The sequence below is a fragment of the Scyliorhinus canicula genome, chromosome 5, assembly GCF_902713615.1.
Source record: "Scyliorhinus canicula chromosome 5, sScyCan1.1, whole genome shotgun sequence".
Taxonomy (NCBI): Eukaryota; Metazoa; Chordata; class Chondrichthyes; order Carcharhiniformes; family Scyliorhinidae; genus Scyliorhinus; species Scyliorhinus canicula.
The window spans coordinates 96,152,309-96,170,942 of NC_052150.1; the positions used below are offsets into that span (position 1 = coordinate 96,152,309).

The 18,634-nt window shown below is 45.3% G+C and overlaps 1 protein-coding gene across 2 annotated transcripts in view; it reads left to right on the plus strand.

The window, feature by feature from the left end:
* The window catches only part of rapgef5a (Rap guanine nucleotide exchange factor (GEF) 5a), a 282,740-nt gene that overhangs the window by 55,899 nt on the left and 208,207 nt on the right, over positions 1-18,634 (plus strand). For both annotated transcript variants that reach the window (XM_038797428.1, XM_038797429.1), the window contains exons 5-6: positions 13,068-13,239; positions 17,191-17,275. In XM_038797428.1, the coding sequence (XP_038653356.1) occupies positions 13,068-13,239; positions 17,191-17,275 (257 nt within the window). The remainder of the gene's footprint in view (positions 1-13,067; positions 13,240-17,190; positions 17,276-18,634) is intronic.

An 18,634-nucleotide genomic window follows, 5' to 3' on the forward strand; every position in this document is an offset into this window, starting at 1 on the left:
TGTAGAGGTACGTAGTAAAGGAAGAAAGTTCTGCTGCATCTTTATAAAGCTCTGGTTAGCCATACCAGAGGATGGCTTCCAGTTCTGGCCACCACACTTTAGGAAGGATATGAGAGAGTGTGGAGGAGACTTACCAGATTGGTTGAAGCTGGTGTTCTTCTTGGAATAAAGGACGGGGGATTTTAGAGTTTTACAAGATTATGACAGATTTAGACACAGTAGACAAAGACAAGCCATTCCTATTTGTTGATAATAAAGGACTAGAGGACACATGTATAAAGATTTGGGCAAAAGGTGAATGGAGAGTATGAGGGAGAACTTTTCTACGCAGCGAGTGCCAACATGAAGTAGGCCTGGCATTTGAGTTTACAGTTAACAGAGGCTCTTTTGGAGCTTTCTGAGTACTTATGCATTTCTCACAGTCTGCTTCACTGCAGTCCCTGATTGGCACTGTAACTACAACCTTGGAGTAGATTCTGTCATGTTTTGCAAGTGGGAATTCCCTTTGCAGCTAAACCTTGTCAGATTACGAACTTCCACCCAAAGTATTCCATAAACAAATACTCTTGGAGTAAAAGATAGAAGCCATCTGGTGTTAAGAAGAGTACTAGAGAAGGTTGCTGCAATATGTTACCGAATGTTTTGGGTTTAAAGACAGCAGTGGCTTTTAGTGTTTTTCCGGTAGTAAATCTTTATTGATCTGATGTAAAATGGCAGAGAGACTGCCTCATAGTATCAGTCGCATGACTATGGCAAGCGAGATAGAACTGTAGTACTGTTACATTTCAAAACCTAAACATCTTTCTTTTCATGCAAAACAAAAAACAAAAACATCCCCCTTTTCCTAATAAATTAAAGACAAATTTGCATTCGCCATCATGTGCAACTGTGAGTTAGCAACGTTACACACTCTACACCCACTATTCTCATGCATTAACAACTGTTTGTTCCACTAGTCAGTCCCTGCGCCTACATTGCATACATTGGCCCATAACTTCCTGGTTCCTCAGTGTCGCATTTCGGGGGCACCCCAATGATGTGCTGGGGAATCCCTCCAGGAAGTTCTCCCTTAAGGGTTTACCCAGCAATTGTCGAGAAGTGTTAACTTCCCCTGAACAATTGCACTGGGCTGGGAACCATCCGATAGAAGCAATTTATATCGCTAACTTTGGATGGATCTGCCAGTTTTACCCTAATAGTTACTCTGAAAGAATTAGAAGGAAAATAAACCATTTCTAACTCCAGAGTTACTGTTTAAACACCCAGACCTAGCCTCACACAAGACAATCCCCCACACACATGACCCTCCCAGCGGCTCCCCCACACCACCCCCAACCCAAGCCCCTCTCACCGCCCGGACCGGCCAAACATGCTCCCCCACCCCTGGGTCTGACCAGAGCCACGGTCCCTCCCAGACCAACCCCATTCTCTTGGTCTGACCCGACCCCACCCCCACTCTCCAGCCCGATGCAATAACCCCTCACTCCCCGGCCCAATCCAATCCTTTCCTTGTGCTATCCGGCCCGACACCTGCTTTATCCAGCCCGACCCCGTCCCCATCTGTTTTGGCCCAATCCACCTCCAGGTGGACCCGACTCTCTCGGCCTGATCCAACTGCCCCCACAGCCCAACCCAAACCCATCCCCATGGTTCGGCCCAATCCAACAGCATTCCCTCTCCCTGGCACTTGTTGCCATGATAACCATTATTAAAGACAGGTGGACCTCCGACATTGATGGTAGTTCTATATTCAACACAGCTGGTCAGATCCCTTCTCTCTGGTAGGCCGATTTTTGTGAAGGAACAACTTTGCTAGTTGGGTGGCCATTGCTACTCATCACAATGTTTGGAATGCTCTAATGACTGAAGAATGTCAGCTGGTCTAACTCCCATTAGTCAGAATAGTAGTCAACAGTGACAAGATTATCAGTTCCTACTATAGTGAAGAGGTCTACTCCCAGCTTCATCCACGATCTGTCTGGGACGTCATGTGTCATCAATGGCATTCTGGCTTGTTTAGCTTGATACTCGTTATAAGCACTGCATTGGCCAATATGGCCTTTAATTACATTACTCGTGTTTGGCCAGTAAAGCACATCTCTTGCCTTTCTCATACTTGATTCAATTCCTTGATGACTTGCAAGAATGCACTTCAGTATCTCTCCTCTCATCTCCGTCGGGCTGATGACTTTATTGCCTTTGTACTTGAGCTGTCAGTTCATCTCGATATACCCAATATACTCTTCTGACCACAGGTGTGTCCTTCATGTTCTCTGGCCATCATTATATCACTACTTCTGATAACACTCGGAGAGTTGCTTCATGTCGAGTATTTTGCTTGATTTGAGCAAGGCCCTTGTCCCTCAGATGTCTCTGCTGGATTGATCACTTCCAGCTCATGTTGAGCTGCTGCTTCATGGAAGATTTCACATTCTGTTGGAGCACCCTCAGCTTCCTTTGTGGGGAGCGCTGTTCTCGACAACGTGTCTGAAATATACCATTGTTTCCCTTGCTATATGTCACATCTAGCTGAAATCTCTGTATACACAGTAATATTCTTTGCAGATGTTTTGGTGCAGATGGTCGTGGTTGAGAAAAATGATTTGATGTGGCTTATGGTCGGACTACATTGTTACTTTGTCTCTCCGAGGCAGGTATTGATGAAAACACTCACATGCATAAAGAATAGCCAGATATTCTTCCTTTATCTGGATGTAGAGTTGTTTCATTTGCGTTAATGCCCATATTCAAATGGGATTGACTATCCTTGCTGAATCAGGGTTGCTCCAAGTCTACAAGATGACTTTGTCATTGATGCCATGTATTTCAGCACTGGTGCTGTCATCACTAGTTGTTTGATTTTAGTGAACACTGTGTCTTGTTCTGCTCCCCAATATTACTGCACATCCTTGGCAGTGAGCTTGTGTAATGGCTCATCCTCCAACAAAAGAATTAGGCAAACGTTTTGCTAAATAATTCATGAATTCAACAAATCATTGCAGATGTTCACATCTGTTGGTTGCTGCATCGTTGCTACTGCTCTCATCTTGTTAGGATCCGGACGTTGCCTTTAGCAGTCAGTACATGACCTGTCAGCATTGTAAACTGTAATTTTTTCTTGTTCAGCTTCAGGTTCATTTGGTGAGGTCTGTCCAGCAGTCGTAGTCAATTCTGATCATGGTCATATATAGCTTCTTCCATTGTGTCTCCACATCCATAGATTGGTTATTCATTCACTATGGTTCCCGTTCCGGGAAAATCACTGATAACCTCATGTTGTCTGCATTGATATTCGTCTGGAACTATGAAAACACAAAATGGCATGTGCAACCATCTGTATCTCCCAGACAGCATGGAGGGTATTGTTAGAAAGCTGCTGACTTCATCCAGCTTCATTTGTTAGTAACCATTCTTCGTTTCTAGGCTAAAGATTATTGCCTGGGCAAAATGCAGCAAAACGTCTTTGATGGTTGGTATAGGGTAGTGAAATCTCGTCTGCAATTTATTTCAATCTTTGGGCCCAAGCATACTCTTAGTTTTCCAGATTCTTTCACTGCTCCCGTGCTGCTTATCCAGTCTGGAGGAGTTGTCATTTTCTTGGTCACTCACTTCAATCTCAGCTCTTCTATCTTGGCTTTTAATCTTGACTTGAACACAGCTGGAACTCTTCTCGGCAGATGCTGAATTAATCTTACACTCTTATCTATGTCTAAATGATTTTCTCCTGGTAGACATTTCAACTCTGTAAACATATCTTTGTACTCCTCAAGGATTGGGTTGGCAGCTACAGCAGGCAGTAAAGAAGGCAAATGGTAGGTTGGCCTTCATAGTGAGAGGATTTGAGTATAGGAATAGGGATGTTTTACTGCAATTGTATAGGACATCGGTGAGGCCACACCTGGAGTATTGTGTGCAGTTTTCGTGTCCTTATCTGAGGAAGGATGTTCTTGCTATGGAGGGAGAGGTTTACCAGGCTGATTCCTGGGATGACAGGACTGTCATACAAGGAGAGATTGAGTCGATGAGGATTATATTCATTGGAGTTTAGAAGAGCAAGAAGGGATCTCATAGAAACATATAAAATTCTAACAGGATTAGACAGGGTAGAGTCAGAAAGAATGTTCCCAATGGTGGAGGAGTCCAGAACCAAGGATCACAATTTGAGGATCAGGGGTAAACCTTTTAGGATTGAGGTGAGGAGAACTTTCTTCACCCAGAGAGTGGTAAATCTGTGGAATTCACGATCACAAAAGTATTTGAGGTGAAAACTTGTGTAATTTCAAGAACTAATTAGATATAGCTCTTGGGGCTAAAGGGGTCAAGGGTTATGGGGGGTAGGTGGGATCAGTGTATTGAACTTGATGATTGCCATAATCATAATAAATGATGGAGCAGGCTTGAAGGGCCGAATTACCTCCTTCTGCTTCTATTTTCTATGTGTGTTTTGTGGGCTGTGGCACTCTGAATCTCTATCCCCATGTTCATTGTTATCAGACCTAGCCTCAGACTTTCCCCAGCTGAGGTGATTGGTTGTTACATCCCATCTATGATCTGGAACTTGAGCAGCCAGATTTTCTATTCCTGAGTGTTGACGCTGGGGCAGGATTCATAGATTTCTATGACAGCAAAACTGCTGCCACGCCTGGAATTCAGCCATTCAGCGACCATTGAGGTATCTATCTGACACTTCTTGTTCGCTTGATACTCCCCTTCTCCGGTCATCATTGTAACAGTCAAAAACAAGTTATCCTCCACAGACTTGACAGAACCAACCTGTTGTATCATGTACTGTGCTTCGTTGGACTCTTCTGCAGATACCTCTCCAGTGGCCACCTGTAAAGGCATGTTTTACTTCTTTCTAGCCACACTTGTGTGAGAAATTATTTGGCTTCTTGCAGTTAAAACACTATTTTCTCACATTGGACAATCCTTCTTCTCCTTTGTATGCTGACCTCCACAATATTTGGGCGGTTAGGTGGCACAGTGGTTAGCACTGCTGCCTCACAACGCCAGGGGCCCGGGTTCAATTCTGTCCTTGGGTGACTGTCTGCGTGGAGTTTGCACTTTCTCTCCATGTCTGCGTGCGTTTCCTCCAGGTGCTCCAGTTCCTCCCGCAGTCCAAAGATGTGCAGGTTAGGTGGATTGGCCATGCTAAATTGCCCCTTAGTGTCCAAAAGTTTAGGTGGGGTTATGGGGACAGGGTGGGGCATGGGCCTAGGGAGGATGCTCTAGGGTCAGTGCAGACTCAATGGGCTGAATGACCTTCTTATTGTTCTGATTCTATGATTCTATGAATACTTGAATCCTGTCCTTTGTCTGGGATTGCTCTGCTCTTTTAGCCTGGAATGTCTCTCAGCATGATGGGCGGGATTTTGTGTGCAACGTGCTATGTGTTTTTTAGCAGCAGAGGCCAGAAGGATCTTTTGGTCCCACCCTTGTCAATGGGACTTCCCATTGAATGTGCACCCCTCGCCGCTGGGAAACCCGAGGCGGGGGTGCGCTGTCGGTGGACCTGAATATCCCACTAGCGTGAACAGCCGGTAAATTCCGCTCAATGTGTCTCTTGGTCTATTCTGCCATAATTGTGCTCTAGCTGACATTTTACAAGCTCTGCATTTCTACACAGGTTCTACACTTTCATGGTTTCTTCTCTTCCAGTAGAATTGCTCTCACTGAGGGGTCTCATAGGCTTACGACTATTCCAACTTTAATCAGATCATATTTTACCTGCCCAAATTAACACAATTCTGCAAGCTGTGTTACTGTTCAATGGGCTCTTTTGCACCTTGAGCTCTAGTGTTGAATACCTAACATTCATAAATAACATTCACTCAGGATTCAAAATGTGCGCTTAAGGCCTTCAAATCCTCTGTTGTCTGCCCTGACTTGTTAATTGAATGTGTTGTAGCTCATAGATTTGTCATTACAAGTAGAAAAACTGCCAGTTCTCCCACATATGACCTTTAATTTCTATGAGAGACAGTAAGGAAAAATGTACAGTCATGTTAACTCACCCAGTATTTCACTTGCAACCTTCAGTTTGAGTCTGCTTTCCCTTGCCCTTTCCCAGTTGCTTTTAACAGATTTGAACATTTCTGTGTGCCTTTCTGAGCTGTAACTTCCCTGCAGCAGTTCCAGGGTTTCAGCAGTCTATTTTAGTCCCACTTCTGATCACCATGTTTCATGTTCAAAGACAGCAGTGCTTCTTAGTGGTAAGTCTCTACTGAACCCATCTAAAAACACAGCTTATAGAGAGACTGCTTCATGGCAGAGGTGACATGATTGAAGCAAGCTAGATAGGACATGCAGTACTGTTACTTTTTTTTTAAAAACCAAATACTGAGCATCAGCTCCGATGTGCTTGGCCTTCCTGAGTGAACTGTAGCACACCACCAGCAACCTCAAAATTGCATGGGTAGTAAATTATTAAACACTTTCTTAAACTGAAGGACAACATCACAATGAGCTGGAACATAGCACCAATATTCTGCTGATTCTGTTACAGCAAAACCTCACATCCTGTATCTTCAGTGGCCATTTTATGATTAGTTCAATATCTGACCCTGAGCCTCACTGTTATTGGCCTGTGTGAAACAGTCATTTTTCAAAGCACTGTTTTCTGATGACCCTGATATCAATGAAGTATTTCATTAACAGCTGTGCTGGAAAGAGAAATAAAACATGCTGTAGGCAGGGGATGGTGTCTTGAGTGGTTAATTGGCAATACTTGGAGGAGGCAATAAGTAGAGACTTTCTGTTATTCCATAGTGAAGGAAGGATTCACTTTAATTTGTTGCCACCCACCTTTAACAAACACATAAGCAGCAATGTTAAAAGGGGAGGCTCAAGAAATGAACATTTGAAAAAAAATATTGAATTAAGTTAGGAGAGTAAACAAAAACTATTTTACTAGAAATTCTTGAGAATTATCATAATGGGCAAACACATGTAAAGGCTGAGCAAATAAATATATGTTCAGCTTTTGTAGCATAAATAAATAATTTTGTTTTCTTTAAAATGTGTTTTTTCAGAGGTCATCCTGAGAAAATCAATCAATTTATGTGCCCATCTGCTTTCCCCCTCACTTCTGAGGCTCAGGGTCAAATATTAATTTACTAATAGACTGGACTTTAAAGGTACTAAACAAGTGAGCTTTGTTTCTAACAGTCAGCACAATAATAATCCTGTGTTCCAGCTCATTTTGCAGCTTTCCTTCATGTTAAGAAAGTTCAATCATTTGCAACTTTGAGCTTGTTGATGGTGTATTATAGTTCACTCAGTTAGCTCAAGTTGCTATGGCAAAAGACATTGGTAGCAGATTAGCAGTGGGTCACTGTTTGTGAGGAGTCTGCACGTTGTCTGCGTGGGTTTCCTCTGGGTGCTCTGGTTTCCTCCCACAAGTCCCGAAAGACGTGCTGTTAGGTGAATTGGACATTCTGAATTCTCCCTCAGTGTACCCGAACAGGCACCGGAATGTGGCAACTAGGGGATTTTCACAGTAACTTCATTACAGTGTTAATGAAAGCCTACTTGTGACACTAATGAAGATTATTGTTATTATACATGCGTGTCACAGTCTGGAGCTATTGATAGTGAAGGAAGAGGCTCTGATATTAGGAAGAGTTGGGGGAAGGGAACACAGAGGGGGCAGAGAATAGCACGGGAGCCCCAAAAATGCCTTTTACACTGATGGGAATTCCCCAATTGATTGTCTCCAATTGAAAGACAGTATCCCTATTTGTATCAATTTAAATATCGTTATCAGGATTTTATGCCTGATATTCTCTCCCATGTTAAATTGTCCATTCACGTCAGCATGAGAGCACAGCGATGTGAATCACAACAGTTCCCCACAAATGCACCTGGTGAGCAGAACCCGTCAGGGGCGTGCAGGTGAGTACAGCCCTGTGGGAGAAGATCATGGATGGGCATTGCCCTCTGACACATCCTCGGGCCAGTGCTGGCGGATGTTCCTTGGGGGTGGGTGGAGATCCGTAGGGGGAGGTGCTGGGGGATGGGGACTTCCATGGAGAGGTGGGGTACCATGGTGTTTGGGGTAGGGGTGGGGAGGTACCGTGGAGGTGTGATGTCTCCATTTTCATTTCTTTAAATTGGAGTGTCCTTTTAAAAGAGCATCCAATCTTTTAAAAACCTAAGTTGCTGACGAGACTGGCCTGCCCTGCCAGAGTGGTGACATGTGACCTGCCTCTTTTTTCAGCAAAGAATTTAAAAATACAGCAGGAAAACCTGGTTACGCTCTGCTTTTCCTGCCTGAGATGATACTTTGCCAAAAAAATCAGATCAAGCACGGAAGGAAGAGTGGCACGGTGGTGCAGTGGTTAGCACTGCTGCCTCACAGCCCCGTGGACCCGGGTTTGATCCCGGCTCCGGGTCACTGTCCGTGTAGAGTTTGCACATGCTTCCTGTGTCTCCGTGGGTCTCATCCCCACTACCGAAGTAGTGCAGGGTCGGTGAATTGGCCACGCTAAATTGCGTCTTATTTGGAATTTTGTTTTAAAAAACACAGGGAAGTAAATGTCCTGCTGATCACCGCCTATCGCCTTCCAGTCACTGAAGAAGCAGTGCTTCGCCATGTTGAGCATCATTTTGAAGAGGCACTGTGGGAGGTAAGGGCACAGATTGTAGTCTGGGTGGGACATCAATGTCCATAACCAAGAATGGTTCAAAAGCACCATTGTGAAAATGGGGTACAAACCTGGTGAGGTTAAACCTCAGGACTACAGCACATGGTAAACAGAGCGAAGCAATCCCACAACCAACAGAACAGATCAAAGCTCTGCACTGTCCTGTCACAACAGTTGTGAATTTGTGGTGGACAATTCAACAACCAACTGGAGGTCGAAACTCAATAACAGCCTCTTCCTCAATGATATGGGAGCCCAGCACATCAGCACAAAAGACAAGGAAGGATAAAGAATTTGCAACCATCCTCAGCCAGAAGTGCCGAGCCAATAGTCAGTCTAGGTAAAAGTAAATTACTGGAATCTGAAACAAAAACAGAAAATACTGGAAAATCTCAGCTGGTCTTTGGAGAGGGAAGGGAGCTAATGTTCTGAGTCTGAACGATGCTTTGTCAAAGCTGGTGTGACTCTTTGTCAATCGAGGTGTTGTCCTGAGGTCCTCAGCACCATAGATACCTGTCTTCAGCCAATTCGATGCACTCCAAGTGATATCAAGAAACGGCTGAAGGCCCTAGCTACTATAAAAACTATGGGCCCTGACAACATCCCGGCAATTCCACAAAGACTTATTCTCCAAAACTAGTTGCACCCCAAACCAATCTGTTCCAGGTCAGCTACAACATTGGCATCCAACCAGCAATGTGGAAAATTGCCCAGATATGTCCTGTCCACAAAAGACAGGGCAAATCGAACCCCATCAGTCTACCCTCAATCATCAGCAAAGCGATGGAAATTATTGTTCATCTATCAAATTACATTTGCTCAGCATTAACCTGCTCACTGAAAATCAGTTTCCCTTCCACCGGGGACACTCAGCTCTTGATCTCATACAGCCTCAGTCCAAACATGTCAAAAATAACCGAATTCCAGAGATGAGATGAGAGTGATTGTCCTTGACATAATGGCAGCTTTTTGACAGAGTGTGGCCTCAAGGATTCTTAGCAAAATTGAAGTCAATGAGAATCAGGGGGAAACTCCCCACTGGTTGATATCAAACCTAGCTTAAAGGAAAATGGTTGTGATTTTTGGAGACCAATCATCTCACCCCCAGATATTGCTGCAGAGGTTTCTCAGAGTAATGTCCTGGGCCCAACCATCTTCAGCTCCTTTATTAATAATCTTCTCTTCACTATAAGGTCAGAAGTGGGAATGTGCACAATGTTCAGCACCATTCATAACTCCTCAGGCAAGGGAGCAGCCTATGTCCAAAATGCAACGAGACCTGGACAATATCTAGGCTTGGGACGATGAGTGGAAAGTAGTTTTCATGCTGCATAAGTGCCAAGCAATGACCATCTCTGGCAAGAGAAAATCTAACTGTCACCCCTTGACATTCAACACATGGACATCATTGAATTCCCCACCATCAACAACCATTGGCCAGAAACATAACTGGACCAGCCATATAAATACTGTGACTACAAGAACAGGGAAAAGGCTGGGAAATCTGTGGTAAGCAATGCACCTCTTGACTCATTGAAACATGTCCACCGTTTACAAGGCACAGATCAGCAATGTGATGGAATACTTTTTACCTGCCTGGATGAGTAAATTTAGTCAACTATACATTCTGTCCTTTCATCCAAATCATTGATATTACTTGTAAATAGTTGAGGCTCCAGAACTGATCCCTGCGGGTCTCCACTTGATACATCCTACCAACTCAAAAATGAGTCATTTGTGCCCATTTCTATTTCCTGTTAGCTAACCAATCCTCTGGCTAGCTGTAGAATGTGCTACTCTAAGAAACCATTCTGAGAACATTCTATGAACCTATCTTCCTGGCCAACCTTGCCAATTTGATTCATTCAATCTACATGTCGATTAAACTCACCCATGATTATCATCATACCTTTGCCACAAGCCTCCATATTTCTACTTGTATACCCATCCTACAATTTAGCTGCTGTGAGGGGGCGTGGAAACTACTCCCACAAGTGACTTCCTACATTTACTTTTATTATCCCCAGACAACCAATTCTACAAATTGATCTTTAGAACTAAGATCATCCTTCTCTAATGCGCTAATGCCAATCTTAATTAACCAGCTTCCCCTCCAACGTTCCCTAGTTTCCTGTTATTCTGAAATGTCTTGTACCTTTGAATATTCAGGTCCCAGACATTGCCATCTTGCAGCCATGTCTCTGTAATGTCTGTCAGACGATAAATACTTATTTCTATTTGTGCTCTAAATTCCTCTATTTTATTGTGAATACTAAGAGCATTTAGATACAGAGCGTTAGTTTTATTGTTTTTCTATTTTCACAACCCCAAGGCTTATCTGTTAGATCACTCTTAAGTTTGTACACTCTGTACCACATTCCTCTTTTTTAAATGTTTTTAGTAAGGCATTTAATATTTTAACAATTTTAACAAGATATCAAAAGAACAAACTGAACAACACACCCAATCAACAACAAAACCCAGCCAACATGTCTTACATAAACAGCTCCCCAATCCCAATTTCCCACTAACGTTCCCCCCACCTTACCCACCCCCCCTCCCCCCGCACTGCTGACAGCTTAGTTCATCCCGAAGAAGTCAATAAACGGCTGCCACCTCCGGGCAAACCCTCGCATCAATCCCCTCAGGGCGAACTTAATCTTCTCGAGTCGGAGAAGCCCTGTCATGTCACTGACTCACACCCCGACTTCGGGGGCTCCAAGTCCTTCCATGTTAATAAAATCCATCTCCAGGCTACCAGGGAGGCAAAAGCTAGTCTCACTTTAATGTGCAGATTAAATAGATTCTATGCAAGGCATAGAATCAATCTCCTTTACCTCGGAGACATGAGTGTCGTTCAGCACTGGTCTCCATGATCGGATACCCCCCGGTGAATGCCCTTTGGGAAGAATGGTACCCTGGCACTGCCAATGCCACCTGGACACCCTGGCATTGCCAGCCAAGCACCTTGGCAGTGTCACTGGATGTCAGCCTGGCTATGACAATGTGCCCAGTTGACACTGGCAGAGGCACGAACAACCTGGCATTTCTTTGTGCAGGCGTGATTGGGTTGGAAGGGGGGCTTGGAGGGCTCAGAGATCAGATCGGGAGTCTCGGAGATCGGGACGCCATTTTAAAAATAACGTCCCAATCTCTCGCTACCCTGAAGAGTTCCAGCGATTGGAGCTCTTCAGTGTACAAAATGGGGCTGTATGAGGCCTTGGCCATGCGGTCCCTATTGGGACCCCTTATAAGATGCGAGTCGTGTTTTATAGCCGTGTCTTTCTCGGCACTGCGAACATCAGGAAATACGCAGCTAAGCATGCTCGCTGTGGGACTTTGTTCCCATTTAGTTAAATTGCTCCCTTCATCTGAAAGATGAGCTCCTCCAGCAGTGCAGTGCTTCCTCAGAACTGTATTGAGAGTAGTAGCTCAGATTCATTACTTTGTTGAATGCCTCCATTAAACTATCAAAAATTGTGAAAGAGGAAAGAACATTGGTTAAAAATACTGATAAAATCCCCTTGCACTAATATCATTACATAGAAGATGACATGCCATTTCTTTCACATTGATGCCCAAATGGATGGAATTAATAATCTGGATAACTGTAGGTAACATCTTTTAATTTATTTCACTATTATTCAAGAGAAATAAATCCTGTACTAAGACTGTCCACTGGATATATAGTTTATGCTGGGAATGTTTTGGTTTGTTGAATTTCGCCAGAAAAAATGGACAGAGTTGAATTGACCTTCTTCGTTTGAAGTATTCTTGTTCAAATTTCAAAAGAAGGTGGAATAAATTATGAGCCTTCAATTTGAATCTCTGCAATGGTGATGTCATTCCTTTCCATCAACCATGGTTCAAAATGTTACTTATTCAGGAGCACTCATGGATGGTTTGTCTGTAATTACAATTTCTTTATCGCATGATGTTGATGCAATTAAACAAATGTTATTTTAACCAAACCATTGAAATGACATGAATTCATACTACATCAATTGAGCAGGTTTTGTGAAAGCAGGAGAACATTGAGGACACATCCCGTGTTGCTTCATATTAATTTGGAGATTTGAGATCTTTTCGTTTAATTTTCATGCTTCAGATTTATTTAAACACATAGTGGCATATACAGTGAAAATTGTGTTGGGTGGTTGCTTTTAGTCCCATAAGTTTATTTTCCAGCAGCGTGTTTTCCCCAGATGATCCAAACATTATAAATACCACGCTTGATGGAATGAAAAATCTTTCCTAGACTTGATCAGCAAATAACACGCAATCCACTTTCTACAGCAAGACAATCCATAGACCTGGGCAGGCAGTTAATGGTTTTTCATTTTAGATACTTCAGTTTGCAGTATAATAGCATTATAGCACAGATCACTGAGAAATCTCACAACTGATCTTTTTCTTTCATAGTGATGGGAAAGCAAGAGGATTTTCAAGATAAGGCCACCTTCTATCAGTTTTCAGATGATGAATGCGATGTCCTGGTCTGCCCCTTCGGAAAGGAGGAGGAGTGGAAAAATGGTGTAAGACTTCTAGGGCACTTAGTCCCTTATATTCAACCCAGGACAAATCTGCAGATAACGTTAGTATATTTTAAAATTATTTTGCCTACGTAATTGTCCTCTTTTTTAGAACTATATGACCAGGAGGGAAAAGGAATGAAATCGCTAAATGTCGTCTTGTAACGCAACTCAGTGGGAATCTTGTTGACTTTGAGTGAGAGTCTAAAACAGCCAATAACTAATTAACTGCCTGATTGTACACCTCTCCCGACATTCATTTCCAGTGAAATTTACATTCCATTCAGTGCTACAAGCTCAATGTTACATATATTCAATTTGGGTCAACGTGCCCTGAATGAAGTGTGATTTCAAAGGGACTGAGAATATAAACTGCTTCATAGATTGGTTTAAAATCTTCAAGGACTTTGCTGGCTGAAGTCAACTGTTCCACCTGTACACAAAACCCAGTACTGCCTCACTGACTAAGTTAAAAGGCTGCCAGGGGAGGAGAATCAGGCAGCCATAAATAAGTCTTTGCAAATAGATGATGTTGATAAAACAAACATTGCAATCAAGATTGTCAATAGTTAAATCCGCCTGATGTCACCAAAACAAATATAGTTGTTGTACAACATTATCCTGCTGTTACTTCTCATTAGGAATGGCTGTACTAATGGAGAGAGCAGGAACTGGTGAATATTTATGTATTTGTTGTGATTTTCATACAGCAAGTCAAAACCAAAGCGTTTGGTCAAGTGGCATTCGACAGGATAGTTTAACTGGCGTAGGTAAGGCCTGTAACATGAAAGGCGAAAAAGCTGCTCGAGGAGGGAGGGGTTAAAATGGGGTGGAGCAGAGGCAGATGATACAACAAGGATTAGAGTTAAGGACCAGGAGGAATATATTATATGGTTAAAGGTGAAGGTGGGGAGAGAAAGGGAAGATGGAGCATGGTCAGAGGCTGAGAGAGGAGGGGGTAGATGGGTGAGGTGAGATCTATAGGACTGGGATGGCAGTCTTTGGAAAGGTGGGGCAGAAAGATCAAGGAGAATTAGAAGAAGCTAGACTACTGTGGCTACTGACAGCAGGGGAATTATGGAATTTACAGTGCAGAAAGAGACCATTCGGCCCATTGAGTCTGCACCGGCCCTTGGAAAGAGCACCCTACTTAAGCCCACGCAGGGTCCTCCCTGAGCAGCGCCTGTGCATGCAACCTCAATGTGTCCGCAAGGGTTGTTGTGGCCAGGACGAAGGCAAGCATTCCTGGCTGAACACTGAAGTCCAAGCTATGCAGGGGGAAATGGGCAGACATGTCATCATGGTGAGTACTCCCATGCCCATCCATGTCCAACAGGCCACAAGGTGTCCCTGGGTTTCACTGCAGCTCCAGCTTCCGGATGACCCCCCCTCCTCACCCCCCCCCCTTGTTGGCTGTTTCCCACAACACCTTGCTCTCCAAACAAAACCGCTGGCTCCACCGGTGGCTGCAACCGGGGAGCCTCTAACACCACCACCTGTCCCTGCCAGCAGGGATACTGGTGGCTGCTGCAAGTCATGTCAACGATGTCAACTCTGTGATCCTTGTCCTGCGCCCTCCAATAGGGTCCACTGTGGGTGCCCTCCATGGGTGGGCCATGTGACACCTCATCAGCAGGGTGGCACCGGGTTTTGGGGTGGGGGTGGGTGGCCACCGTGTGCCACTGACCTCCTCCATGCTTGGTGGCATGCGTGCTATCAGGGTCCACGGTTGGGGCTGGGTGAGGTGGGGGTGGGCACCTGCTGGGACTGTGGCTCTAATGTGCTGTGGGTCCTGTGTGCGGCACACCTGTTGTGACATCCTGACCAGGGTCAGGATGGATGGAAGCAGGGGATAGTGGACAGGGGCGGAGAATCGCAGAGGCATGGAAAAAACTAGGCCAAACCTGGTAATAATATGTTAACATTTTGCATGCTGCACCAGCGCACGTGGCATATTGATGCCACCAGCAGGGCATAAAAGCATGGCGGTTGGTTTGGCGCCTCGTGCCAACCTCAATTTTCGCCTAATTACAATTTGCAATTCTGGTGTTGAGAAACAAGTCTTCAGCAGCAGTATTCAAGTGTAACATCACCCTCTCGTGAGCTGGCAGCTGTGCTACCCTTATTCTGGCCTGGACTAACAGGGGGCTGGATTCTCCGCCGGTGGGATGCTCCATTTTGCCGACAGCCCAGGGGGTTTCCTGACGATGTGGGGCTGCCCCACAAGGGGAAACCCCATTAACCAGCCGGCATAACGGAGCATCCTGCTGGCAGGGTAAAACAGAAATGTAGAGCGGGATTCTCCGACCCCAAGTCGGGTCGGAGAATCGCCGGGGGGGGGGGGGGGGGGGGGGGGGGTGCGGCGTGAATCCCGCCCCCGTCGGCTGCCGAATTCTCCAGCGCTGGGGTTTTGGCGGGGGCGGGAATCGCGCGCGTCGGTTGGCGGATGATGGCAGTGCCCCCCCCCCCCCCCGGCAATTCTCCGACCCATGGTGGGCTGAGTGGCCGCCCATTTCCGGCAGGTCCCACCAGCGTGAATCACAACAGGTCCTTACCGGCGGGACCTGGCTCCACGGGCGGCCTGCAGAGTCCTCGGGTGGGCGCAGGGGGATCTGGCCCCAGGGGGTGCCCCCACGGTGGCCTGGCCCGTGATCGGGGCCCACCGATCCACGGGCGGGCCTGTGCCATGGGGGCACTCTTTCCCTCCGCACTGGCCGCTGTCAACCTCCGCCATGCCGGTGCGGAGAAGACCCCCCCTGCGCATGCACTGGGATGACGGCAGCACACGCTGATGCTCCCGCGCATGCGCCAACTCGCGCCGACCGGTTTAGGTCCTTCAGCGCCGGTTGGTGTGGCGCCAAGCCCTCCGCGCCGGCTCGTGTGGTGCCAAACACCCCAGCGCCAGCCTAGCCCCTGAAGGTGCGGAGGATTCCGCACCTTTGGGGCGGCCTGACACCGGAGTGGTTCACGCCACTCCTCTGCACCGGAGTTGCCCACCCCGCCGGTTCGCAAAGCATCTCCTTCGTCACTGCCCTGTGAGGTGCTATAAGAGAGAGGTAAATTAGTCAGTGAGTGTTGTGTAATATGTTTGGTGATGGTTCTGTCGTGGTTGAATAGCTGGCAGTGTGCGCAAGACGTGAAATGTGGATGTGAGGATGTGAAGGTGAGGTAAAGTTGATAATGTGAGTTTAGAGTAATGATTGTTGGTAGGTGAGGGATGTGCTGTCTGGTGAACTGAATAGAGTACGAGGATAGTGGTGCAGTTGGTTGGATATGGCATTTAAAGATGGATTCACTGACCTCAACCACTTGTATGAATTGTTGATCTTCTTGCAGCACTGCATCCAGATGCTGAGGGCTACACTGCTTGTATTAAGCACAGTGATTATATGGTTCCACTGCCTTTGTACTGTCTGTCTGTCTGTGGATAGAGGACATCTCTTCTCCTGTCCACCTCCTGCATCAAGGCCATCAGTGCTTCAACTGAGAATCTTGGAGCATGTCCTTCCCATTGAAAATATCTATCCCAGCCCCTTACAACACTTACTCCAGCCAGAACCCACCTCACCTTTAGGAGTCTGGCTTTATAGTAGTGCAGTCTCTTAACAGTGCATTGAGTGCTGGGCTGAACTCCACTATCATGTAAATTAGCAGGCAGCAGAGCTTGCATGGGGCCTGCTTTCGAAGGAATGGGTGTGGGCTAATTGCACATTGTGACCCCCATGCCTGGTTTCGGGTACTGTCGAGTTTTGTCCCCTTAAGCTCTAAAAAGTCTTCAAGAGGAAATATTTGTTCATCTAAACTGTGTGCTATTGCTAGACCTTTGGCTCATAAGCAACTTAAAAAGAGTAAATTAACACAAAATGTTTCTGATCTTGAACCTTTGGGATGAGGAATCAAAAGTCACTGGTGCTTCAAGAGGACAGCGGAATATATTTTACTGTTCCAAACTAAATAAACACATTAAATTAAGTTAAGAATTAATGGATTTTCCATTTTTTTCCTCTTTTCAGGTCAGAGAAAAGATCAGCAGAGGAGAAAATAATTCCATGTGATGAAGTCCTCCAAATCCAGGCTCTTGCTCTCTTATCAGCAACAGTAAAAAAAATGTTTATTAATTCAGGAGCTAATTGTGAAATTAAAAATGTAACACCAGCTGCAACAACTGTTGGTGAAATTGAATCTTTGTTTTTTTTAAAATTCATTTTACGAGACATGAGTGTTGCTGGCTGTCCCGAACTGCCCTCCATTTCGGGGGGCATTTGAGAGTCAACCACATTGCTGTGGATCTGGAGTCACAAGGAGACAAGACCAGGAGATTTTCATCCCTAAAGGACATTGGGCAGTGTCGCGGTGGCACAGTGGTTAGTGCTGCTGCCTCACGGCACTGAGGTCCCAGGTTCGATCCCGGCTCTGGGTCACTGCCCATGTGGAGTTTGAACATTCTCCCCGTGTTTGCGTGGGTTTTGCCCCCACAACCCAAAGATGTGCAGAGTAGGTGGACTGGCCTCGCTAAATTGCCCCTTAATTGGAAAAAATTAATTGGGTCCTCTAATTTTTTTTTTAAAAAAGGACATTAGTGAACCAGATGGGTTTATACAACAATCATTTGGCCTTTTAATTCAGGTTTTTGTACATACTCCATGGCGGGATTTGAACCCAGATCCTAGGACTATTAGGCCAGTGGCAACACCACTGCACCAATGTTTCCCCCTTGGGGAATGGAGAGAAATGGGTGAGACTGAATCAGCAGGCTGACTCGATTGGAAGTCAATATTGAGATATGCTGGAAGGTGGCTGCAGATTGCAATACTGTCAAACATGAATTTGAACCCCTCACATTTCTCTTAAAGGCTATATTATCGTGGAGAAACTTGAAATCCTGCTGATATAAACTGAGATTCTCAGTGACTGAGGGTTTTTTTCAGCAGGGTCCCGAGGCATTAAAGTAAAATCCTTGTTGAAGTGGAAGGGTGCAGCCTCATTAAAATATTTAAATTATAAACCCGCTTTCTGGGAATAGATTCCTCTCTCACTGCCAAACCCATCCAATAAAACCGGAAGTGGGTGCTTTAGGGGTGGGTTGGGGTAGGGTTGCAGATTTCTGAGTTTCTTCCACCCTCCGCCCACATCCACCCGTCCACCATCCTGTAGGGATTAAAATACCCTTGAGGGCCTAAAGGAAACTTGACCTTAGTGGAGGTTTGGCAAGGGAAGGGGTCATTGTGAAACCTAATCCGGTTCACATTTGGTACCCACGCACTGAGAATTTCCAGGAGAACTCAAAGGATCCAAATTGGGATATTAAGCTGTATTTTCCGTCTCTGTAGCCGAGGATGCTGAGTCTGTTGGCATATTGATTCTTGCTACTGCTGAGATGAGTTCATTCAACACAGACTGAGACTTTCTCCCCAGTCGAGTTTACTGTTCTACTTGATGAGATTCTTACCCAATAGT